Genomic DNA, 26745 nt, shown 5'->3' on the forward strand with positions numbered 1-26745 from the left:
CCACACACACACCTCACACACACACACCACACACCACACACACACACCACACGCCACACACACCACACCTCACACACACACACCACACACCACACACACACACCACACACACACACCACACACACACCACACAGCACACACACACACCACACAGCACACACACACCACACACACACACGCCACACACCACACACCACACACACACCACACACCACACCACACCACACACACACACACCACACACACACACCACACACACACACACCACACACACACACACACCACACGCCACACACACCACACACACACACCACACACACACACTCTTGCACACCCCTGAGATGTGGTCCTGCAGCTTGCTGTAGGAAGAGAGGAGCTTAAGTTTCACTTAAAGGGGCCAAACCGCTTTCCATTGAGGCGAAGTCCATTCATGGTTACACACAGATTGCAGAATAAGATCTGCTCTTCATTTGTTGAGTTTCTTCATAGAAGAAAAGAATTACCTGGTGGCTTCTATGAAGCCCTGGGCAGGTTATGAGGCTGCCAGACTCCTATGAGCACAGGCACAGCTGCCCTGACCAGGAGCCTCCAAACACAGTGCTGGCTCATCTAAGTCAGAGGGGTGTCCTGACTTGGGTGCCCCAGTGTTCTTCCTGAGGGTGGAGGTTCCTCTCTAAATATGGATGGTGCTGTCCCCCATGGCACCGCCTGGGTTTTGGCTAGGGGGCGCCACAGGTGCCTTGTATTATGCGGCACCAGAAGTATATGCAGTCACAGCAGGTGTGGTGCTGTCCCCCACGGACCCCCGCCCCGTTCTCTGCACAGATGGGCCCCACGTCTGATGGCAGTTATTGACACAGGCCTCCCAGCACCAGTGGGATGTTGTTCCCTCCATCCGCACCACCTGTGTATTGGCCAGGTGGGTCCCAGTTGTAAGTGGGAATACCAGGTCCTCCAATCATGAGAATGATGTTGCTCCATCCTATACAACCACCACCTGCATCGTAGGCAGGTGGGCCCCTTGTGTTTGGAAATAAGGTAGAACTAGAAGTGTGTTGAAGCCCATGGGTGGTATCCACACTTGCAACTCCAGCAGATGTGGGGTGCTCTGATGGAAGGTGGAAACTGACATGTCCGTTGACAGAGATTTCTTCTCCTTGGTGATGGAACTTTTAAATGTAGGTTTTCTATGTCCAGATGGGCCCTGGGTACAGTAATGGAAAGTGGCCTCGAATCGTGGGGATGGTGGTGCCATGGGGCCCCTGCCATCACCGTACCACCTGTATTCAGCCCAGGTAGGCCCCATGTATTTGGATTTAAGGTGGAATCAGGTATGTTCCCAAATGCTGAGATGGTGCCTGCCCCTCCTACTGCAGCAGCCTTGCTGTGGTCAGGTAGGTGGCAGGTTATCTGGCCCAAAGTAGGAACAAGTGGTGCTGGGTGCCCCACTTAGTTCTGCCCCAAAGTTAAGTGGTCTGGATGCCTCTGAATGAGTGAGGCCTGGGGCTGACACACTGACTCCAAGGCTCCCACCGGCCGTAGGGGCTGCAGGTCCCATGAACAGTGGGCCCGGTGTGGTATTGGCAAAGAGCGAGCTACTGTTCCCAGTACTGGGCATCCTGGTGGCAACTCCAAAGCCAGTAGCAATGGATACAGCCCTGGGGAGAATGCCTGGGTTGTCGCCAAAGGCCGGCTGTGTGTTGATGGTGGTGGCGAATAGGGAAGCTGGCAAAGCTGACTGCATGATGCTGACTCCCGGTGGCTGGGCTGCAGGAGAGGTTAGGACTTTACCTTGTGCTGGAGCTGCTGGGTTTCCCAATAGAAAATAATCGTTAGGCCTCTGCCCATCATTGGCCCCCAGTGTGGCCTGAGCCGGGAGACCTGGGTCCAAGAGAAGCTTCAAGTGTTTGTCTGTTGGCCGACGTTGCAGGAAAATGAGTCGAGGCATGGGCTGAGGCATTGCTACCACTGGGTGGTGTGTTCTCAGAACTAGGAGCAGCCGTGTGAAATGGGTATTGGTCCTACCTGGAGACAGGGGCAGACTGGAGAATGACAGCATAAGAAGGAGGTGTGGGGTCCATAGCTTCGGTGTCAGAGGTGCTGCCTGCTGAAGCACCAATGATGGCCGAAGCCGTAAATGGGGGTCTGGGGAAAACAGGAGCACCAGGGAGAGAGGCTCTCTGCTGCCCATCAGAGGTCCCAAATATGGGCTGAGGGTTGGTTTGAGGGCCAAAGGGATGGTTGAAATTTGGGGTGGCGCAGGGGACCATCGGCACAGGTGGGGTGATGGACACTGGTACCCCTGCAGGGTGCCTCTGCTCCACCCTGAAACCTGGGGGAGACCTAAAAGTGACAGCTTGGGGAAGGGCAGGAGTGTCCATGTCAGTGACATCAGGATCTACAGTAGGCTGGAAGGTCAAACTTCCAGGTGCCATGACCATGCTGGTGGAAGGGATTGCCATAGAAGTCATAGGCTGCCCAGTTAAAATAGGAGGATTGATGGTAGGGACTGGAAGAGGGTAGGTAAGTGTAAAGGAGGGGTAGAATCTACACAAATGGGTGTTGGGGGTTCCTTTTCACGGGACGGTGGCTGGAAGGAGAAAGCTGGGATGCTAGGAGGTGTGGGGAGGTCAGAAGTAAGAGGTGTTGTGGCTATGACTGAATGAAAAGGGCCTTCATTCTTCTTTAGTGGAATTCCCAAAATGGGATCAGAAGCTGAAGCAGGAAGAGAATCAGCAGGACTGGCAACTTAGGGACTGTGTCTCTTGTTTCCTGATCAATATTGGGTGTTGGGGAAGGTGGAGGGACAGACAGGATGGGGGACCTGGAATATAGGTCGGCTGAGTCGGTGGTAGTAGCAGGGACCTCCAAAGGGTGAATGGTCAGGGGCAGGGAGTCTGCAGTCTGTGAGGCAGGTGGGGAGAGAGATGGGGCAGGCTGAGGGGCACTGAAGTCTTCCTTGACCTTCCTTATATTATTCAGGATCTTGATCCGCTGACACTCAGTGTTCTTCTCCAAGGTGCCTGGGTTTTTGGCAAGAGCTAAACACGGAAGCTTAGGAGCAGGGGGCAGCTCACCTTGATCCCATGTCAGTGGCAGGGTCGACCTCAGCCCCGGCAGCAGCAAAAAAAGCGTCAGGGGAATGTTCCGCTTGCAGGGCCTACCGCTGGTAGACGCCAGGGAAGCGGAGCTCCTTGATGGGACGTCTGAAGACTTTTCACGCTGCAGCTCCTTCCCAGACATCAGTGAGCGTGGCGAGCTGGGCCGGTGGTCTTCACTCAGCACTTCTTTTGTTGGTCTCTCCAGCAGCGGGGAGCAGCGTGCGGCTGGGACAGAGAACACCATGGCACGGGATTCAGGCTTCCAAGGAGGCAGGACATCTCCAGGATCTCCATCTGAGCGGATGACACGGCTTTCTGAGGAGGAGCTCATTGGAGACATCTGGGCGTTCTCACTCAAGTTGTCTTCTGGGTGCTCGGGAAGGAAGTCCAGAGGCTCAGGATCGCACTCGAGGCAAGTGAGGACTCCGCGGGTCTCCTGGGGCCTAGATGTCTCCTGGGGCCTAGATCCCCATTGCTACGGTGGCCCTTCCGATCTTCCTCTCCTTCCGTCTTTGTGTGATCCTCCATCTTTGCCATGCCTCTTTGGGGCTCTTCTTGGACCTTCACCTCACTCTCCTTTGGGCAAGGAAGTGGGAGATGACTGGATGCTACCGGCTTCCTAACCTTGACTAGCTGCTCAGGTGGTGAACGCAGGAGGGTAAATTTGCCCCCCGGTGGAGGACTCTTGATGATTCTCGAGTGGCTGAACGTCATGGAATTATGAGCAGACAGCACAGGCTTCTTTGGCGAGTCCCTCCAGTTCACCAAGGGAAGAATCCGCAGATGGGAGTATCTGGCCTGCTGAACGGATACTGCCTTTTTGGTGCAATGTAAAAGCCAGACGATGAAGGCACTCGATCTCGGTGGGACAGCCCGTGACCAGGGCAGAAGACAGGCGCTGGAGCAGCGGGGTGATCCCGGTCAGATGTGGCAGCCTCCCGGGAGGGCAAAACCAGCAGGTGACAGCCCACCGGGGCCCCACGGTGGGGCCAGCAGCGGGGCCAGCGCGGCAGAGCCAGGTAGGAAATTTACAAAGTAAATTGCCCCTGTAGAACGGGTTGTACGCCAAGCGATCCGAGAATAGAGTGTGAAACTGGGAGAGCCTCTCCCTAGCTTCTACCTACTCTCGAGGTCTAGCACTCACTGGATGCTGCTGGATGGCTCAGTCTGGCGCTTGTTACGGGTCCATTGTATTGTCACAGAGAAAGGGTGGGTGGGGCGGGGGGTGGGGTGGGGGTGCACGCAAGCCCAGCCCGTGGAGAAACCCCGGCCCAAGGGCAAAGGGCGGGACCCTGAGCCTGACCCCTTCTGGACTTTCTAGTGGCTGGGGCCTCTCGCTGTGGGTGGCAGGTGTTTGGCACCAGATGGGCCACCATGCGGTGACTGTTTAGCAATGTGGAAGCCTTCTCTGCCAGAGCTCACCCTGCCTTGGCACGGCTTTGCAGGCCCCTTAGCCCTGGGTATGTGTCGGCCAGCCCTTCCCCGCCAAGGGGCCCAGAGGCCAGAACCTGCTCAGAGCTGAGTGCAGGAGGCACCCAGAGCTTGCCAGGGTGTGACCCGCCTCCTCCGGGGACCTCCCCAGCTTCTCTGCGAGGCCTGGAGACAAGAGTGCCTTCTCCAGGGCTGCTCAGCTGCCAGCATCACCATGAGCCAGGCAGTGAAGGTTTCTGAGCAGGGGATGCAGAGCCCTGCCCCGACTGGATGCTGCACCCCACGATGTCCCTTCCTGGCAGATAGGTTCTTTCTTCACTTCTTTTTCGAAATTTGGTAAAACAACATTTAAACCCTCGACTGTTCTTCAGGGTATACAGATGGTAGTGGCTTAGCCGGGATTCGAACCAAGCCTGTGTGATTCCAGAGCTCGTGCTCTGGACTCTGGTGCCTTCTTATCGTATATGCTTCATGTGTTACTATTTTTTTTTCTTGTAGTCCTTATGGTACTTAGCCCTAAGTGCCATACCTGCAGTGAACACATACACTATCCTGTAGGAGGTCTGCTTTTGTTCAATTCATGAATTGGTCATCCAACACACTGGGTTCTAGTCTCAGAAGATACAGGTCAGGGACCACCAGTTGTCAGCATAGCACCACCCCACATTTCTAATTGAGGCTCGCAGCCCAGATTTTCTCTTTGGTCTAGTTTGAAGGATCCAGATATGTACAGATTATATTCTAGATAAATCATGGGCTATCCTGAGAGAAATTCACCAGTGAATTATTCCGTATGGATTAGAAGCCAGCTTCTCTGGCCTTCCTGAAGTATATCCAGTAAGGCATCTCATTCGTGTCTAGAGAGCAAATATATCATTTATTGCAACTTCATCATGGAGCGATGTGTTGGTTTAAAGTACGATCAACACAATTTGGTCATTGTGAGTATGCCAGCTGGGCCCACTCTTTACTACACGTATGTTACTGTAGAGGTTCTTATGCCCAAGAGAGGAGACATACCCTTGGGTGTCTAGGACAAGGGAAACGTGTTGTTTTTCATGAGCTGGAAGCTTCAGCATGGCAGGAAAGAATTGAACAATCCTGGTCTACACATCACTGTACCTTGTTTGAATCTTGTTTCTTTGGCTTGCTTCACTGGAGTGTTTTCTCTCTCCTGGGGCTGACATTGTGTGTTATATATCAGGCATGTGACATGTAGAAGTTTCAGAACCCAGAATCATATAGATCAGTAAAAATTTATTTATATATTTTAGTTTAAAATCTATTTAAAATAACACTGGGCATAATTCATATATTCCAAAATTAGTTTGACCCTCTGCTCATGAGATCCTTTTTATGGTATGTCAAAGCAAATTTGGACTTCCATCCCCAATAAACTTTGAGGTTGGAGGACACAAAAGCTTTTGGTCAGACCTAAATTCTGTCTGAAAAAAAAAGGGTAAATATTATAAGCCCTTTCTAACCTCTCCAGGAGCAGAAATGATTTACAGCTGTAGCATTTAACCATAATTCCTTGATCTCATTTGAGAAGAGATCAGTAAGAAACAACCTCTTGATTTCTGTTTGTTTTGTTTGTTCACTGTGTTCTTGCCTTGCTTACCAACAATCCATTGTAATTCATGAGTTAGTATGGCAGCAGGCTGAGTGTTCCCTGGAGCTCATTAAATGAACTTTTTTTCCTAAAGTGAATTTTGTCTCCTTGTTTTCAGCCCTTCTTCTTTCCTCTGCCCTGTACTACAACCAGAGCTCAGCAAAAGCTGACTGGCTTTGTGCAGACCCTACTTAGGGTAATCTTTTCTTAATTATTTTATTCATCGCTCCGCCATTTCATTGTTTGCCTTCTCGAAATGTGTTGAAATCTTTCTGTGGTTGATGGCTTCCACAATGTCTTGGCTTTTATTGGTTTATTAATTTTGGTATTTCTACACTTGTATTTAAATATGGTTTCAGGAGGAACACAAAGTATATATGTTTCCTAGTCTGCCATCTTGAGCTGAAACTCCGTGTTGATTTTAGCATCCAATGTTCCCATGGAAAAAAAGCCAACCTTGGCATTAATAGATGTAACACTCAAGATGGCAGCTTTTCTTGAGCAATCACTAAGGATTTAATAACTATCTCATTGAGTTGATTTGAGGGTTAAATTAGATAATGAACACGAAAATGCTTTGTAAGGTTTAAAAATCTGTAAAAATGTTTTTTGTTATTATTTGATTTGTTGCTATTTCAACTTTAGCTGACAGTTGTTTATGACTTTGCTTATGTGAGAAAATGCCTTCTGGTTTATTGTTTTGAAAGCCACATTATATTTTTCAATAACTCACTGGAAATGGCATCATTTGTAAAGGTTAAGGGTGAAGGCATAAAAGTTTCTTGACACCTATCACTTTACGATGTTTTCAGGAACTAATTTACTCACGTATTCCTCTTCCAAATTTTGTTGAGGACCTACTACCAGCCAGATGCCTTACATCAGGTGTTGGAAAGCATTTTCTGGATTTTAAATATCTTAGGCTTGTGGGCCACATGCAGTTTCTGTAGCTTCTTCTCCTCTTTCTTCTTCAACAAGCTTTCTAAACGTGAGAACCATTATTAGCTCACAGTCCCACAGATCCAGGCTGAGACCCTGATTTGATTTGTGGCCATTATTTGCCGATTCCTGCTCTGCGTCCTCACTGAGGAGGGGGACCATGTTTGAGTAGTCACTTCTTTGAATCAACTATTGATCTTCTGGGGCTTGTCCTTACTCTCCTACAGTCTCTAATCAACATGGCTTCCAGAGAGATCTTGTTAAAACATAAGTCAGATCATGTCACTCAAGTCTCTTCAATGGCTTCTTCACAGGAAAAGCAGAGTCCTCAAAGTGCCTCCACAGCCCTAGAAATCTGGGCCTCCATTTCCTCTCTGACTATTTGCTTCTCCTCTCCACTTTGCTCCCTCTGTTTTCCACACACTGACATCCTTTCTGATCCTTGGATACTCCAGCCCCACTCTTGCCTCATTGCCTTTCCATCTGACTGTTCCCTCTGCTTGTACTATTCACTTCCCAGATATGCACCTTGCTCTCTCTCACAACCTTAGGTTCCCTCTTATATTTTATCTTCCCCATAAAGCTGACATTGATCACTTAGTTTCAGATCGCAGCCTCCCCCTACCAGCTAACAATCTCCATCTCCCTTTCTTGCTTGCTGTTTTTCTCCAGCACTTACCTGATATACTAGTTATTCTATCCATTTATTTAATTTTTATTTACTATTTATACTTACGATTTTATATTTGCTTATTTACTTTCGTCTCCGACACTCAGCTCAAGAGAGGGTATAGTCATCTCTGTTAATCACTGTTCTGTTTCCTGAACATGCCTATAAAACATACTGAAGAATGGTACCTGAAATTTGGTAAGGGATCAATAAATTTTCTTGGCTGAATGAATAAATACGTTCATAAATTAATGAACAAATCTCCGGGGTTTCTGAAATGAGGAGTAATGAGAAGAGGAAGGCAAATGGTTGGGACAGGGTACTGCAAGCAGTAGTATTTGGAGTAGTCGGATAGCTATCCTAATAGATAAGATTTTGTTAATGTAAGTAGTTTCAATGAGAGAGCTGGGAACTAGGGACACACAGCATCAAGATTTTTATAATGCATTCTGTAGAGTTCTTTTTAAGTGTGTACAAGTATCATTGAAAATATATGCATGCATATACACCTCTGTTACTTTATTTAGTGCTTTACAAGAGCCCCTCAAGGAAGGGGTAGTAGCAACTCTCAGTATCCTTCCTTTCTGATGAGCTTAGTTTATTCAAAGTTACATCATAATTTATTTGTAACTGTGAAACTAGACTTAGTTTTTGACTAGACCCTCCCTAGAAACCTATGACATTAATAAAACCAACAAAAATTTGTTCAGTTTCCAATGATAAACACACTGCCAACTCAATTATGGGCCATCCATTTTAATGAAGGGAAGAAGTGATGTAACAAATACAGAGGAAACAGAATATTAAGTTTTGTCCTCCATTGATACTAGTAACAGATAAAGTGCGCTCCAACGCCTTTAAGATAGCTTGAGACCATCATCTCTGTCATGGGCAGGGGGATGTTCAGCCAGGATGTCTTTCTCTGTCACTGAGAAAATTGTCCATAATATATAATGATACTTACTGAAACAGATATGGGGCATTTGGGTAATTAGGAATCAGCATATTTTTCTGGAAGCCTTGACTACAAAATGAAGACAGTAGATTTGGACACTTTCAGCTATGAAGAATTAGTTTGGATATTCATCTTTATGCCAAATGAAATAAGCTTATTTCATCTCTGCAGCTTCCCACATACCATTTTCCAACCTCTATTTTGTGTTTGGAAAGGCTTTTAGAAATTAAAAATCAAGTTAGAAAGTAAGTGACAACTTAAATGATATATGGAATATTTTGCTAACTTACAAGAGCATGCAGAATTAAATATGACCCAGTTCAAATGTTAATTTTATTTTAATGTGTATGTTGGGGTGGAGTCTTCAAGGTGTCAGAAAACAAGAAGTCACCCATCCTGTTTGGAACTGCAGCACACCCACACCTTCAGTTACCAGTTCTGTTCATTCCACAGAATCATCTTAAGAAAACATACTGTTTTCTATGTACCTGGTATATATCTCAATTAGTTTGGAGAATTTCCCAGTTACCTCTTAATATGTAGTGCTCCAATTCCAATCTTGCCAAGTCCTGTACCAGTGACATAGCACACAGGAGTTTTATTTCTCTTTCTTTCTCTGGGTTGTTCAGAACCCAATGAAAGAACAATGGAATGGGATCGAAGAGATCAGGGTTCTTGTCCCAGATTTACCATAAAATAATTGTGTCCTCTTGGGAAAATTATGGTTATTCTAGGCCCCTTTCCTATTCTTTACTTTGAAAGAGCTGCACTAGATGACCCCAAATAACGTTGCGGTCTTTGCAGGAGTAGCTTAGATGTTATTGGTTTTGTGAAACAAATGAAGACAATGACACATGAAGCTGTGCAACATCTCTGTAACTGTGTTTTCTGAGAGGTGCCTCCATTTTACAGATGATAAGATGATGGAGCACAGAAGTAGATGTTTTGACCAGAGGTTCCAAAGTAAATGGAACTAAACCACAAGTTTCCTTCTTTCCTGAAGCTCACTTAGCCAAAAACATAGGCTTCTGAATATTAAGCTGTAAAGCATATTATCAGTACATTTTAAAAGAAGCTCTTCTTCTAGGGTTTCCAATTAATAGCAGGCGGTTTTGAAATTCTTAGAAGATCATCTAATTTTGTGAGATTTACAGCTCTGTTTTCTTGTCAAGCAAGTTGTATTAGTGCCAGACAATCATCTGAGCTTCTGGATGCTTCTCTGAACCTCTTGAAGTTTTCTTCTTGCTATCTGAAATTCATGCCAGATAAGCCTTTTTCTAGAGCGTATGTACACACTTGTATATTTTCATATACGAAAGCGATGCAGTGAGTCCGGGTGGGGGTTAAGCCCTCATTCTCAGAGTGGTATTGAGCTCCTGGTGAAATACAATCATCATTTCGTCAGAATAGAAAAGCAGTTATCTCAAGTTTTTAATCCCATTAACTATTTATACATTTACGTATGATACGTGTATTTATTGTACCTACTAGGCGTGTTCTCTTTGGGAAGTACAAAGCTATTTGAGACATAGGTTGTTCATTTTTTTGTTTTCCCACAAATACTGTGACCTTTTGAGCAGAAAGGTCTATATTTTTACTAACATCTAGAACTAGCAGCTAACACACTGTCTAAGATGTAGTCAATAAACATGAAATAGATCAATGAACACATTTTAAAGTAAGGGCCAGGACATGAACATATAGAAATTTTTCATTTTCAGTCACAAAGCAACAACAGACATAAAAATGACACAGCAAGTGCTACAGTCATTCAAAGAAGGCATAGATTAGATACAACAAGGATCTCCTCTATGGCACAGGGAACTGTGCTCAATATTTTGTAATAACTTATAAGGGAAAAGGATCTGAAAAGGAATCACTGTGCTGTACCCCTGAAACTAACATGACATTGTAAATCAACTATACTTCAATTAAAAACAAACAGACAACTACAACTAAAAAAAACCAAAGAGGTCATAGAAGTTCTTATGAGATTCCGTAAGAGAAGCCAGATGAGGATGGGAGAGACGGCTTTTGAGTCAATTCAGAGAAGTCACAGAGAAACTAGTCTTTGACCTGAACTTGAGTTTCCATTAAGATTGCAACGCAGGGATATTACAGATGAAGGTAATCACATAAACTTACTATACTGAAACTTGCAGAGGTTATGAGTGTTGTTCGAGATCCCAAAGCAAGTGCACTGGGGAATCAGAATTTTAAGTGAGGCCTAAAGAACTAAAAACAAACAAACAAAAAAACAAGCCCTTTCTGTGATACCACGTTGCCTTTGAAGTCGTTTTTTTGGTGGGTTGGTAGAAACTGGTTCCGGTGTTTCTTGCAGGAATGACTAGTCCTGCCCCCGCCGTTCCCCACCCCCGAGTTGATCCTCAAAGTTTCCTTTAGGATGGACTTGCTAGAATGCAGACACACAGGTATTCATGACGCCTGTGTCCAGTCATTTCTCCTGCCATTGCCTGCTTCACTTTTGGATTATATGAACAATTCACTGTCTTCATTTATGCTTTTCCCTCCTCCAAGAATTCCTTTCTCCCTATGGGGCAACTGCCCACTATTTTATATATTTCTACCTGATATCTCTTCTTTATTTCCATCTATGTTCCTTTATTACTAAACCAAGAAAAACAGGTATGAGGGTAGGGCAAGGCCATACTTGTCTGGAATAGTAAAGAAGTTGTGTGGGTTTTTGGTGAGAAAATCCTGAAGCGTACAGGTCTGCATGTTCCCTTTGAGGCATGTGGAGGGGTCTGCTTCTGAAGAGTTTTATTAGCAACGAATCAAGATGTTTTTGCACAAGGCTCCTGATTAGCTGTTGGTATACTGAGAGTAAACCAGAGTTAGCATAGTTTCTGATTTGCTTTACACTGGAAACGTGGATGATCATTTTTTACTGCTGGGGGTGGTGGTGGTGGGGAGTGAGGGAATGTTCCTTTCCTCTTCCTGATGTCTCAGTCCTGTCACGAGAGCTCTTAGGGTCATGTCAGCCCTGCTTCTTTCCTGACTCTGCCCCAGAGTGATCAAGTGACTTATATAGAAAGCTTGAAAACAATTAAGTGGGCATGCTTGCCTTGACTAATTCTGTTCTCTGCCTTGAGAGTGTGAGTGGAGTCTTCTGTTTCTCGCATTCTGTGTATTACTAGTTAGTAAATCTGCCCAATTCTGGAGTTCAGTTATGGGATCATTTCATTCAAACTGGATTCTCAAGCCAGGGTTATCAACAGTAACAGGAATATTCTGACCTCATCTTTGCTCTTTAATCTTATTTCCTAATTTATTCCAAACCTAGATGGAATTAAGGCATTGCACTTGCTGGAAGGTAATTAAAAGACCCTAACATTTGGTGCATTACCTGGGAACACTGAGAAAGAAAAAGAAAGGAGCAGACGTTTTGGGGAAGAAAATGTCCATATAGAAAATGTTTTGGTAGTGCCAAGGAAGATAGTCTTGTGCCTTGGTCTTTAATGTATGGTGGGATGTTGGGACCTTTTGAAAATATTTAGGTTTGTGCAGTAAACTGCTGAAGCCTAGAAAAGGTTTAATGCATGCTGTATTAGCCTCCTTGCTTGCTGTAACAGATTACTACAAACTTGGAGGCTTAACACAATAGAAATGTACTATCTCACAGTTCTGGAGGCCAGAAGTCTGATATCCAGGTGTCAGCAAAGCATCTCTCCCTACAGATGCTCTAGGGGAAATTCTCTCCCTTTCCTCTTTCAGCTTTTGTTGGTTGCCAGCTTCCTTGGCTTGAGGCCACATCACCTCAAGTATACACCTTAGTATACAGAGACCTTTACCTGGCACTTGTCTCTGTCTTCACGTCACCCCCTTTCTGTGTCTGTATCTTTTCTTTTGTCTGTCTCAAATCTCCCTTGCCCTTCTTGTATAATAAGGAAAATTGTCATTATATTTAGGACCTATCCGGATAATACAGGATGGAAATCCCATCTGAAGATCCTTAATGACATTTGTGAAGCCTCTTTTCAAATGAGGTAACAGTCAAGGATTAGGACATGGATATATCCTTTTGGGGGCCACAGTTCAACCCCTACACCAGCCGTAAGATACTTTGATTTTGGCTGATGGCGTGGGAGAGTGGCTGTTTCTGTAGAGCCACTTAAGTAAAGGTCTGACATAAAGAAAAGGGGCCTTAGGGAGTTGCACGTGGCTGAGCAAATACCTGGAGTAGAATGAATAAGGCACCTCCAGGGTCTTTAGTATACAGAGACCTTTACCTGGCACTTGACTTTAGAGTGTGCAGGAGTTTACAGGGCAGGAAAGTCTCAGGCAGCCGTCCACCTTGCCTTACTCTTCAGGTACAGTTTTTCCCAAGCAGGCTTGACTGAGACAAAGACTCAACTGTAAGGAAAGCATGTCTTGTAGAACTTGTCGGCATTGACACATACGGTCTACCGTAGGCTCAAGTGACTCCCTTTACATGTGGACCCAAGCTGACACTGGATTTGTCGATTATGCTGGAGAAAGAAATGTTCTCTTAAAGGCAGCCGCCTTTGGTCTGTGCAGTTCCATAGCAGGAGGCAGTGAAAACGGCCATGGCGACATAGGACTGTCAAATCTACGCATCAGAACTGGAGGTGTAATGTCACTAGACAGAACCCGTAATCAGTTCAGTACTGCAGTGTGAACAATAAGGTCATCAAAGGGGAAGGATAACTCAAGAGTCCATGTGTGATAGATGCTCAGGGCTGTGTACTGCACATGGCAAATTCATAGTGACAAATCAACCTCAGGCTAAAAGATTCCTCCTGGTTCGAAGTTTGCAGGTCAGAAATTTCAGATAAATGGCATAGACTAATGGACATCCTAGTGAGGCTAAAATCAAAGAGACTTTATCTTTCTCTCAAATGCCACTGAGTTTCTGCCATGTTCTTCGGTCAGATTCTGTACTGGATCCTGGGAACAAAAATGTGCCTAGTTTCACTATTCTAGGAATGGGGATTGGCTTGCTTTTGAGATTTTTAAAATTGTGGGGATAGTGCAGTAAAATCAGATTGTATCTTATTAACTCTTTAGACTCTTTAAAAGTATGGTTGAAGAGAGACTTGATAAACTGATAAAACAGCCAAGGCCCTGAGGGACGCACACCCGTGTCAGTGACAGAAGTCCAACCTACAGATACTGAAGAAGCCCTCAATCCCATTCAGGCACTGAAAGCCCTGTCACTGAGAATGAACCAAAATGTACAGTTGGGAGGATTATTTATGGATATTTAGGACTTTGGATTTTTAACCCCCAGTAACAAGGAAACTTGATTTCAAAATTGGGCTTTAATACTTTGGGACCTTAATTCATAAGAGAGTTTAATCTGTGCCCTTTTAATTTCTCTCTGAAGAATTTGATACTGGTGGAGGTGTACTTTCAAATTTGCAACATTTCTATGATTTCTGAATTGTATTACTGGAATGCTTTTATGTATTTAATCTTAGTTTGTCATTTAACCTCATCAGATTTCTATGGTTAGCTGTGCTGTGGATGGCTGGTAGAACAAAAAGTTTTTTCTGATCATTGGATATGAGTAGCCTTGGAGTTAATTTAACTAATGCAATTTCTCACCTATATCAGAGACTTCTGGGATGAAAATGTAAGTCATCCACCAGCAGTTCCAGGAGGCCACTCAAATGAGTAGCCCCATAAAAGTGGGAGCAGGACTGTCCTGATAAAGGTCTATTCTTTTCCTGAAGGGAGAGCCATATTCTGTTAATTATAGGCTTAAAGGCATAGTTCAGTGGGTTGAGAGATTTTAAAAAGCAGGGGAGCATTAATGACAATTTCCCTTCTCATGCCTAATGGTACCACCATGTGAAGGGAATTTGATTAGTATAACTTTTAACCTCCCTGCTCTGTATTCACTGACACTGGCTAGGTGAGGTGACCTACTTGACTGGCAAAGTTGGGAAGAATAACTGGCCATGCTTTGCTAAGCTCTTCTTTTCTTCATCTTGGGAGTGAGTCTGATGATAGAGACAAAAGTTCTCTGCTCCACCGTGAGCATGCCCCTTTCACATGGGTTTGCCTGGAACCTACTTGCTGCAACAAAGTGGGTAAGTCTGGATAATTCTAGAATTCAGTTGAAAGACTCACTTGGCTATCTCATGAAGCCCCATTTTCCAACATGGGCTCTAAACAGTAAAAAGTGACATAATGTGTGGGCTCCAGTGCAAAATGAAAATATAGTGCCTCTTGTTCAAACTGCAAAGAAAAAGTGTTGTTGAAAGTATTTGTACTGGAGTGCATAGTGTCCTCCCCAAATTCATGTTCACCTGGAACCTGTGAATGTGACCAAGTAAATTCTTTCTTCAGATATAATCGAGATGAGATCATACTAGATTAGTGTGAGCCCTAAATGGGTTCTGTGGGTTGTTCTCTCTTCTCTTTTTCATATATGTCATCTTTTTCAGCAGAAGTGTTTGGCTAATATTGGGAAGTAACACGAGTAAGAAAGGATATGATAAGATTCCTTGGGCATTCTTGTTTCTTAAAAAAACAACTGCTTTCTTTCTGTGTTAGAAGTGAGTTCAGATTCAAATGGAAAGCATGGCCTCCCGGAGCTGTTAACACCTTCACTTAGTCTTGGATGTGACCAGTAGCACAGAATTCTGGTGGAACTCAGTAAGCCTCCAAATAGCTACAAAATAAGCATGTTATGGAAGCCACACAATAAGCAGGGTGAAAACTATATGTGAATGAGGCAGCAGGAATGGTGGCAGACACACATATTGCACGTTTCCTTTGCTCATGCATACATTTTATTGTCCCATAAACTTTACTTACAAAACGTAAGTTCAAAGATAAAATTATTAAGAATTTCAAGACAGCAATAGCAGAGCATGAAACCAAGCAAGCGTGGGGCCCTTCTGAGCATGGTTCATGAGGGACTTGATAAACTGATAAAACAGCCAAGGCTCTGAGATATACCCACACCATGTCAGTGACAGAAGTCCAAGCTACAGATATTGAAGGAACCCTCAATCCCACTCAGGCACTGAAAGCCCTGTCACTGAGAATGAACCAAAATGTAAATTTGGAAGGATTATTTATGGACCTTTAGGACTTTGGATTTTTAACCCACAATAACAAGAAAACTTCATTTGAAAAGAAAGTGTGAGGTCTTCAGGTTTGTTTTTCTTTCTCAAGATTGCTTTGGTTATTGAGGGTCCTTTGTGGTTACCTATAAATTTTAGAGTAGTTTCTTCTGTTTCTGCAAAAATAGGGGATTTTGATAGGGTTTGCATTAAATCTGTAGATAGCTTTGTGTAATATGGACATTTTAACAATATTATGTCTGCTAGTTCATGAACATGGGATGTCTTTCCATTTATTTATGTCTTCCTTAATTTCTTTCAGTAATGCTGTAGTTTTCGGTGTACAAGTCTTTCATGTCTTTGGTTAAGCTTATTCCTAAGTATTTTGTTCTTTTTGATGCTATTGTAAATGGAATTGTTCTCCTAATTTCTTTTTCAGATTGTTCATTGTTAATGTACAGAAATGCAAGTGATGTGTGTATGTTGATTTCGTATTCTGAAAACCAACTTTGCTAAGTTGGTTTATTAGTTCTAATAGATTTTTTTTGGAAATATTTAGCATTTTCTACATCTTTTTCAATAGTTTCACTTTCAGCCTAAGTGTATCCTTAAATCTAGGTGACATTTTGACCTCCATCTTAGGCTTTCATCTTAATTCTCAACTTATTCAGAGTCATAGTTGGTTAGTGTGCTCCTTATTGTTTGCCACTTTGGAGAATCCAACAAAATGTTCTACTCAAGCTGAGACCTCTTTTCTCTTCCACCTCTGAACCTGAATATCACTTATTACTTACTTCATTCTCTTAGAACTTAGCATTTGAAGTTTAAATGGTGATCTTTCTTAAAGGAGGTCAATATGCTTACCGAATTCAAGACCTCTGGTGAGTTGTGTCAAGTGTGTAGGAATCGTATTAACTTGTTGGCTCTTGGCACCCCTGGAAACATTTCTAAAGTGGCCTTTGAGCTTGATATTCAGGTTTATTAGACACCGTATTAAAGATTTTAACAGAATAAGAGTAGGCTGGTCTTTCCTAAAGCAGAGTTTATCAAAGTGGGACCTTCTAGTCACCTGCATCAGGCTCATCCTCGCTGAGTCATTGAGTGCCCTCACCCCGCCCCCCAAACTATAAACTCCTTATAGACAAGATTTATGTTTTATAGCTCTTGTTCCCCTTCCCTATACCTAAATATGCCTGGAATAGAAGGTGCCTCTAGAAAAATGTGTTGATTTATTTTAAACTACATTAAGTACATGTATATGTTCATTTCCCTCTGGGAAAGGAGGCTGCATCCCACAGGATTCAAATACCAAGCTTCTAAACTTCCTTGAACCCATAGATCTATAAATAGTTGCATAACTATCCTCCTTCTATACAACTCTAAGATGATCATATCAAAGTATGATCATTAATTGTTTTTAATTGCAAAGAGATAGTAAGCAAAGAGAAAGAAATTGCTTCTTAAAAGAACTTCTTCCATCAAAGTAAAGACTAAAGGTCAAAAAGTCAAATTAATATGGCATTTGTTACTATTCTAAATAATAAAGAACACTGACAAGAAATATCACAGTGCTGATTGCTATTATCATCTTTTCACTTTCCATTACAGTTGTTTATATTATTTTCTTGGGATTTCACTGAAGTTATCAAGGTTTTTCAATAGTCAAATTAAAAAACAAAATCCCTTGAAATGCCAATACAAAGAAAAATGTGTCAGAACATGAAAAATGTTTTAGACAAGTTGACAACATGTATTCTTTGCTCATTTCTCTTTTTGAGACAAGTTCCATCGTATTCACACCCACATGTACAATACACTGAATAAAATACAACCCCATCACTCTGTGGTGATAAAAAAGAAAAGACAAACTGGTTCCAGAAAATTCCTCTATTCCTAGTATCTTGTTGCATCTGGCAAAAAAAGCATTTTGAAATATTCTCTAATTTTTTGTCTTTTATTTTATAATAATTTGCTTATTTATCTCAATGTATATATTAAAAACTCATGAGAAATATTTTAACATTTGGTATTTGACTATTCCTATCTATTTCCTTTAATGTTTCCTTTGCCTCCTATGATGATCTTTTAGGATAGACTGCACATACCACTCTCATACTCCCCAGACTCTACAGCCCCATACACATGCAAAATAGCTTGTGGGGATGTATTAACATACACTTGGTTGAGGCAGGAAGGCTGTAGAGTACATAGTTTTTACATCTCAACATTTTAAGTGTTTTTGGAAAGTAACCTTAGTTTGAGTGCAAGTTCCATTGATTATCAAATGCATTTCAGGTATACCTAGGTATGTCCAGTAAAATGGTAAGGCTATATTACTGGGAGACTATTTACATGAACAAGTGAAAAGAAATCAGTGAAAGAATGTATTATAACCAAGAGTCAGATATAATAGGTCAATCAAATAGAATGTAGATCCCAGAAACATGTCCACACATATAAGGACAATTGACTTTTCAACAGAGGTGCAAAGCCAATTTAGAGGAGAAAGGATAGTCTTCTTGACAAATGGTGCTGGAAGCATGTAGTACACGGATATTGTGCATAGATAGCCATATGCAAAAGTATGAACTTTGATCCCTACCTCACACCATGTAAAGAATTAACTAAATATAGATCAAAACATAAATCTCTAAAACTTGGACAAAATCTTTTTGACCTCGGGTTAAGCGAAGATTTCCTAGAGATGACACCAAAATCAAGATCCATAAAAGAAAAAAAGTGATAAATTGGGTTTCATCTTTGGAAGCCATTATTAATAAAAGAAAGGCCACAGGTTGGAAGAAAGTATTTACAAATTATATACCTGAAAAGACTTGTGTCTATAACACATAGAACTCTCAAAACTCAGTAATTAGAAAAAATTTTTTTAATTAAAAACATGGATAAAAATATTTAAAAAGAGATCCTGCCAAGGAGGTGTATGGATGCAAGTAAGCACATGAAGCTGCTCAGTGTAATCAATTATTAGCTAAATGAAAATTAAAGCCACAGGAGATACCACTACACACCTATTGAATGGCTAAAATTAGACAAGTCCAGCCACACCAAGTATTGGTGAGGCAGTGTAGGAACTGGAGGTCTTTTACACTGCTAGTGGGAAGGAAAATGGTACAGTCACTTCAGAAAACAGTTTGGCTGTTTCTTTATAAGTTGAACATACACGTACTGTATGATCCAGCCTTTCTGCACCTAGATATTTATACAAGAAGAATGAAAGCATATGTTCATACAAAGACTTGTACATGGATCATCACAGCATCTTTATTTTTAATAGACAGAATTGTAACAACCTCAAGCATCCATCAACAGGTGAATGAATAAACATACTGTGGTATACTCATACAGTGAAACACTACTCAGCAAGACAAAATAATAAACTATTGATACCCACAAAAATATGAATTACTCTCAAAATCATTACATTGTGTGGAAGAAGCCAGATAAAAGAGTCCTCACTGTGTGAATCCATTTATATAAATTTCTAGAAAAATGCAAACACATCTATAATGATAGAAAACATATCAGTGGTCACCTGGGGATGTGGAGGAGTGAAATGTGGGGAAAAAAGGGACTTTATGAATGAGGCATAAAAACACTTGCAAGTGATGGATATGTTCCTTTTCTTGATTGTGTTGGCAGTTCCATGGGTATGTGCATATTTCAGAACTTAAATTGTGTTCTTTAAGTATGTGCAGTTTACTGTGTGTCAGTTATGTTTTAATAGAGCCACTTAAAAAAGGCTAAGAATAGACGTTTGTCTCAACAAATAAATGTAGCAAAGAACAGAAAAGTCAAGTACAGTATGATCTCTGTCAGTTGAATTTTCCTATAGTTTATTTCCCTCAAAAAATACATCGCAGTTCTTAAAAGAGATGGAACTCTTAATAAAAGGTAAAAAAAACATATTCACTGATATTTCAGCAATAGTTTTTGATATCCCTCTAGCAACATGTTATAGAAAAGGAGAAAATAGGGCTTCCCTGGTGGCGCAGTGGCTGGGAGTCCGCCTGCCGATGCAGGGGACACGGGTTCGTGCCCCGGTCCCAACAGGAGAGGCCACAGCAGTGAGAGGCCCGCGTACCGCAAAAAAAAAGAAAAGGAGAAAATAAAATTTACCCTACATCTACCCAGAACCTCTATGGCTTCACTGTGCTTGAGGATCATAGCCCCACTGTAACCCATCAGAGGCTCTAGTACATGTCTCTGGTTGCACTGATACCCAATGGCAACAGTGGTATCTGGTGATAAGTGGTTTGCCTGTGGCTGCTGGTGACTCTGGTGAGATACCTTCTGAATGTTTCATGCACAGGGAGACTATGCAAACATAGCAAGAGCAGGAGTGAAAGAAAATTGGAAGTTCTTTGTGGAGGTTGAGAGATTTGGTTGGTATCACTGTGGTAAACATGACTTATATACAGAAATCATCTTTTTTCAAAGATAAATGCAGGTCTAATGATTGTAGCATCTCATAAATGCATAAATGAGCCCTAAACCATTGCTACCAAATTTCTTGGGCTTAGGAAGCCTCTCTGGATTGATTAAAGAAGAATTGTTAACCACTAGCAGAAGGCCATCATTTATATAATATGATCTCATATCCCAAGGGAGATTCTCTTAATTTATAACTTTTAATTGATATTTCCAGTGATTCCAAAGAGAGATATACGTAAAAGTGCCCTCATTCTCAAATAATTAGGAGATTAGGAAACCATACTAGTAATCCTAAACCTCATATTTGAAGTGCTTCCAGATTTAAGCCTTTTGAAGTGCTGTGTTTTCTCAACTACTTTTAAAAAACTTACTATTTAATGTTCTTTGAATCACAACTCTCCTACAGGGGACGAATATGCTAGAACAGATAAGAACATCTATTTTCAAAGGGCTTTCTACGTCAAGTTTAATAGTCTCCCAAAGTTTATATAACAGAGTCCCAAGCTGTTGCAAAGGTTTGACAGCAGTTCTGGGATTTATGTTACGTAGCAAAGGAAATTTACTGAATTCCTAAAGAACCAGTGATGCAGGCTCTTATTAATATTCTTGGTGGTAGTAAATACTCTTTCTTGCTGTTCTGCCTTAGAATGCTTCATTTTTCTTCTTCAGGGACTCCTTGGCCATTTTAAAGGCTCATCAAGTTTGTTTTTTATCATTCAAATTTGTATTATCACTTTTCCCATTTTTTGTCTCCTCTATACCGCTTGATTCACATTGGCATATTTAAAGTTTGTTCATTTGGTAACATCAGGCTGCATCTTAAGGAAGGGCATGTAAATAAACCAAAGATAATTGTGTGTGCAGTAAGCTTAGGCTGTTTGCACACTTGCATCCAGCAATTTTATTTATTTTTATTGGTCACTCTTCAGAGATTTGCTAACATGCTTGAACTTTTACTGAGGAGAATCCTCTGGCTGCCTAAATCATTCACCTTATAATACTGATTCTCAGAGGTAGAGAGAAGGTTTTTATAGGTCCAGCACCAGCTTGACCTCCCTCACCCCCCCCCCCCCCCCCCACCCACCCCCACCGCCCCGAGGGCCTCTGAGCTCTACTGCATGAAGCCAGTGCTGAGCAGGCACCTAGAAATGGACAGTCTCCCAGCAGGGAGAGTTATGGCTGGAAAGTACCCCCTTCCTCATGACTGACATCAATTATCCTGACCCTCCACACTACATTATCCCTCATTCATGTGCTTACTATGAAGTGATTTTCCTGTGTATGGGCCCCAAATACTCCAGAACTCTGCTTCCATAATATAGTCATAGGTTGCAGTGCTCCTGTCTCATAGAAAATAGTATTTGAGATGGGAACAGCCAGAGAGTTCACATAAACTCTGCAGCTAAGGCTATAAAACACGGGCAAGCAGGATACTTCTTTAGGGATTATGTTTTTAAACAGTTTCAAGACATATATGGCCTTTACTTCTCCAAATATGAATTATTTTCAGGCAAACGTCAAATTGTATGACATCTTACAGATTCCATTTTGTAATTACCTACACTTTAGCCGATGGACTGACACATTTTACTGAATCCCAAAATGCTTGTTTAGTTTCTAATAACCCTCATGCAACAATAGCTACCTTCAAACTCCTCTTACCAGGAGAGTTCTGGGGATGTGTTGTTCTTGGTTTCTTTCTTGATTATTAATGTTGTTACTTTATGTCTCACCAATTCATGGGGAGAAGCCTAGACCTGTACTTAGAGACCCTGATTCTTGGGCTTCTTAGTTGCGTGAATTGCTTCAATATCTCTGGAATTTAGTTTCCTCATCTACAAAATGGGAATCAGAACACCAGGACTGTTTTGAAGGTTAAGGGAAACAATGTACTTACAGATGTTTTGAAGATGGTCGTGTGCCGTAGGAGCACACACTATTATTACTACTACTTTATTATATTATTCTTCCTCCTGTTTCTACCACACTGCTAATAACAACACTGTGTGAGGTGCTGTCCGGAAAATATGCTCATCATTTTCATGAGTCCGACCTGCTTTGCACAAGATGATATTACATTTTATATGTCTTATTTTTTGTTGAGGAATCAGTTTGCACTTGAATTTCTATTTATCAATACCTATAAATAACTGTGGAATGAAGCCTGATTACAGAACAAAAAGGGAAAATAGTATTTAAATTCAAGGAGCAAAGAGAATCAAAATCAAGAAATGTATAAAGTGTTCACACCTGCTAGAAAAATTATATATTTTTATTGTCTATTTATATCAGACAATGGTCCCAGATGAGATTAAGTCATTTGATATATTTATTGTGATTTCAACGCTCAAAGGGATCCACTCAGCCTCTGTTTATCAGAGGAAGAGAAAGTACACACTGGGCAGACCCCTTCGTGAGGCTCTGTCCGTGAAAATCATAACATCACTCAAACCCCATGTATACTCCAAATCTTCATAACATGTTTTCTTAGAAGTAAATAGTTTTCCTGGTAATGCTGTGCCTAAAATTTCTGAGCAGCTTGACACTCCAGTTTACCCCTGGAGGACATTATTAGTCACTCTATTGTAACAAAAAAAAAAAAAGCAGAGATAATACGTGTGTCTGTACAGTATGCATGCTGTGTAATAACCAAGGGCACAGGGTAGTTTACAGGCTACTGATGGGGCAGCTCTGCTTGCACACAGCTCCGCGTTAGCCCCACAGGTGGGCTCTTTGATGACCTGCCGCCACAGTATCACGTATGTGGCCTAACACGGGAAACTCTGCTTCCACATTTAGCATGTTTCCCCAGCCACAGATTATGAAAGAGAGAGCTAAACCTCAGTGGGTGGGTTTTAATCCAGACAGACACAAAGCTGATGATCAAATAAGTCTGCAACACCTGAGCTTAACAGGACAGGTTACCTGAGGAGCAGGCAGTGGGAAGAGGTAACCAGCTCAGGGTTAACCTGCTGTCGGGGGCTCGAGACAAGTGAGACCACAGGGAGGCCTGATGGAAGCCGCTGCTCAGCCATGACAAGGAATGAGGACCTTCCTTTAAGAACTGATTAGTGGTGTGTCCCTGTGAGGACCTGTAGGTGATTCAGAGCTCTGGACACAACTGTTCACCTGGGATCTGTGACCAGTGTAGTGCATGCAGCTCCATGGACCGTTTCCTTTCACATTTTTGGGCAATGACATGATCTGAGGAGGATCTGTTGTTTTTCTTGCAGAATTAAAAAAAAATATTTCATAAAAAGTATTTGGATTTACAAAAAGTGAAGGAAATATTGCTTGCTCTATATGGTGACTTGCTTGAGAATCGAGGAATAAGAATGTTTGCCGTATGAGAAGCTGACATCTGCAAACAGCCTCCCCACTTCCACCCCCCTCCCCAAATCTACCAGCTCCTGGCCAGTCCGGAGTTCCACTGGCGCTCTTGTACAGGAGCTTTTTCATTACCGAATCCCAGACACCCGTTCAATTATTAAAGAACGGCCTGTTATATTTATTACAGAGGTGGCTGGTATTCCTGCCAGTTGTCGAATTTCAGTTTCCTGTGGTTGATTTTCATGCATGAGGAACACACAGCTGCTGGGTGGATGCCAGGTCTCCATCAATCTCCCCAGGCTGCCTCGACCTCAGGATATGTAAGAGTAGCGGATAAATTGGAAGATCAATGACTTGCCCCTCCTGCCTCAAAAGCTGCTATTGAGAAATTAATATGAGGATCACTATAAATAAAAGATAAAAGGTGATATGGCTTACCGTGTAAAATATTAAGGCTGGACACAGTGTGCTAGAGGAATCTAAACCAAAAGCGAAGGAAATTAACCCAGTAAGGGCCTTTCAGCACCTTGCTGGAAATCCAGTCTGAGAAAGGGAGATGGTGCTGGAATGTGGCAAGGATCTCTTACTAGAGAAAGAGTTAACAAAATAGTTTTCCTTCTCTTTTCTGTGTCAGAGTCTTAGGGTGAGAAGAGATTGCAGAAATTATTCATCCCTAGACACCTTATTTTACATGAGGAAACTGAGGACCAGAGAGCTAAGTGGTTTGCTCAAATATTTGCAGCTAGCCAGTGATGGAGCTGCTAATGGACCTGAGTTCCAATGCTCAATCCTTTTTATCAAGCTATCTGCTATCACAAAGTCTCTTCATAAAACTATCATTATTGTGCTCTCTAGATCTTCCCTTAGAAGAACGCTAATTTGTAATCATGCCAGAAGCAGTGAAAGATGAGGGTATTTCTTAATATGCACTCAAGACCAAAGATCTACGTGCAGCATGCTAATAACTTGAGACAGATACTTGCAGAGCACCTTTGATTCTGAAGCCTAACAGGGGACATTACCCACGTTTCTCCTGGGGAAGAGGAAACGGAATAGATGATCAGACTCAAAAAGATATGTGGAGCCCAAGAAAGAGTTTGGGAAAGAAAAGAAAAACGCCACTTGTATTAGGAGAACACTGGTTGTGGAGAAAATAAGGCCTTAAGGGGAGCAACTTGACCTCGAAGTGGGAGCTGAAGTTGAGGAGTCATGGGTTAATTTCATTTGAATCTAAAAGTCTAAATTCAACTGCTGGCTCTGGTGCACAATGGGTGTGCGTTAATCTTCCTGGCTCAACCCCAAAGTGACTGAATCCCCGGGATTTCCATCTTTAAGTTTGACTCTGCCCCTACTGACAGCTTGAGACAGGAGACACAGGGCTCTTGTGGTTGCCAGACAGCTAGGTTCTGTCTACACCTTGATTTGCAATTCCTTTTGGCTGCTTCTCAGGACAACTAGATGGGATTTAGATTCCTTAAAATGCAATTATGAATCTATTGGCCTTGACTCTAGCTTCTACCCACGAATTCATTTGTAGTTGGCAAAGAGCATTTAATTTCTCATCTCCTGCGTCATTTAAACCTCTCTTTAGATCCGTCCTCACTCTCACCTGTTAATAATCAGGAGTCAGCTACATGAAACATTCAAGTCAGACTCCATCTCTTGAAGACAAATGCACTTAAAAAAAATAGTGGGATGCAGATTTTATTTAAAGCCAAGTCACTTACTGGGTGACAAAGGCTGATTCTCTCTTCAGGTTAAAAAAAATCAGCAATCTCAAACTCTTGCTTTTCCTTAAAAAAAAGCAAACTTCTATCAGAGCTATTTCTTAAGGGCCAAAAAGTATACGTTACAAAAAGAGAGAGAAAAAAAGATTAGCGATCAATGCAAGCTCACCCTGAAATGCGTGCCTCAGTTGAGAAATGAATATGAAGATCACTATAAATAAAAGATAAAAGATGCTATGTCTTTTGGAGTAGAATATGAGGCCAGTCACAGTGTGATGTATCAGGTTTAACCAAATTAACCCCCTGGGATAAACAGGGGCTTGGATTTTGCTGCATTTGAAAAATGAACTGATATTAAAAAAAACAGGCTTATGTATGAAAAGAGTCATCCAAGGGCTCAAAAAGGAGAATTCAGTTTCTTTCCTTTTAGGTAGTCTCTCGTAGACACCTGCACAAGATTTGGAAAATGCTTTCCCCTGGGCAACAGAGAGCAGAGCAATCATTCAGCCTTCTGTGAAGGTGCACCAATTTATCTTATTGGTTGATGCGGTAGCTGGAGGCTCTGTTTAGGGGATGGATTATTTTTTGCCATTTCAGTCCACAAGCTTTGCTCAGAAAATATGCTTTCCATTAGGATGTACACAAATCACTTTTCTAATATACCATTCATTAGATTAATGTTAGTATTAGAGTCTTGTAGAGCACATATGTGTCTTGGGCATTTTTCCAAAAATGCATTATGTAACACATGGATTTCCAATTCATAATTGTAAAGGTTTCAAAACCTGAGCTTCAGAGGAGACTTTAGAAGCAGGCTAGCTGCAATGAATTTTTCACTCCCTTGCCTAACTAGTTTTCCCAAATTGTGTGCCTTTTCCAGGAAATGAGATCAAAATAAAAATGAAATCTTGGTCCAGTCGAAGTGATTATTTTGATCTGTTGAGATTTTCCAGAGTTTTCCTCCAAGTCTGTGCATGTAGACTCCTTTTTCTGCATGTTTTGACCTTCTCTCTAACCCTGAAAGAATATAGATGGGTTGGGTGACTCACAGTCGCTTTTGGAGAAGTGAGCTGAATTATTTAGCATAGGCAATGGGGGAAAGTGGAGGAGTAAGCAGGGAGAAATCTTTAGCTGGAGGAAAATTGGCCTACCTACACAAGAGTAAATATGGCATACGCAGCAATTCAAATACTCAAAGATGTCTGTTTTAGCAATAAAGACCAGATCTGGACACAGTCCCTGGCAGAGGCAAACATACACCTGCACGTTCACTTATCAAAAGAATCACAGAAGTGTGTTGAAAACTGCTTAAGTGAGAGACATAAACACAACTACAGATGAACGGACAGGAATTCAAGGCTTTAAATGCTGGACTGCTGGCCAAGCCGTCAGCAGGGTGAGCTCCAGCCAGTTTTCAATTGTGAGACACTAGGTGCACGTTACAGATATGCTAGGATGTTTGTTCTTCCT

The 26745-nt window shown here is 42.2% G+C and overlaps 1 protein-coding gene across 1 annotated transcript; it reads right to left on the minus strand.

Annotated features, from left to right (window-relative positions):
- Positions 1-1390: 1390 nt before the first annotated feature.
- Positions 1391-3991, minus strand: NPAP1 (nuclear pore associated protein 1). Its single transcript, XM_029203459.1, has 5 exons — positions 3476-3991; positions 2743-3416; positions 2552-2683; positions 2026-2474; positions 1391-1982 (listed from the first exon to the last, which is right to left on the minus strand). The coding sequence occupies exons 1-5, from the start codon at positions 3813-3815 to the stop codon at positions 1391-1393; spliced, it is 2187 nt and encodes a 728-aa protein (XP_029059292.1). The 5' UTR covers positions 3816-3991.
- Between the last annotated feature and the right edge of the window lie 22754 nt (positions 3992-26745).

Source organism: Monodon monoceros, unplaced genomic scaffold (genome assembly GCF_005190385.1).
Source record: "Monodon monoceros isolate NGI ecotype Baffin Bay Population unplaced genomic scaffold, NGI_Narwhal_1 Super_Scaffold_5, whole genome shotgun sequence".
Taxonomy (NCBI): Eukaryota; Metazoa; Chordata; class Mammalia; order Artiodactyla; family Monodontidae; genus Monodon; species Monodon monoceros.

Bases quoted from the DNA above. Each gene is read 5' to 3' on its own strand.
- NPAP1 (XM_029203459.1), bottom strand. From the start codon at position 3,815: ATGACGTTCAGCCACTCGAGAATCATCAAGAGTCCTCCACCGGGGGGC. The intron at 3,417-3,475 runs GCACCCAGAAGA...GCTCCTCCTCAG, and splicing joins CCTCTGGACTTCCTTCCCGA to AAAGCCGTGTCATCCGCTCA. The intron at 2,684-2,742 runs GTCCTGCTGATT...ATTCCACTAAAG, and splicing joins ACACAGTCCCTAAGTTGCCA to AAGAATGAAGGCCCTTTTCA.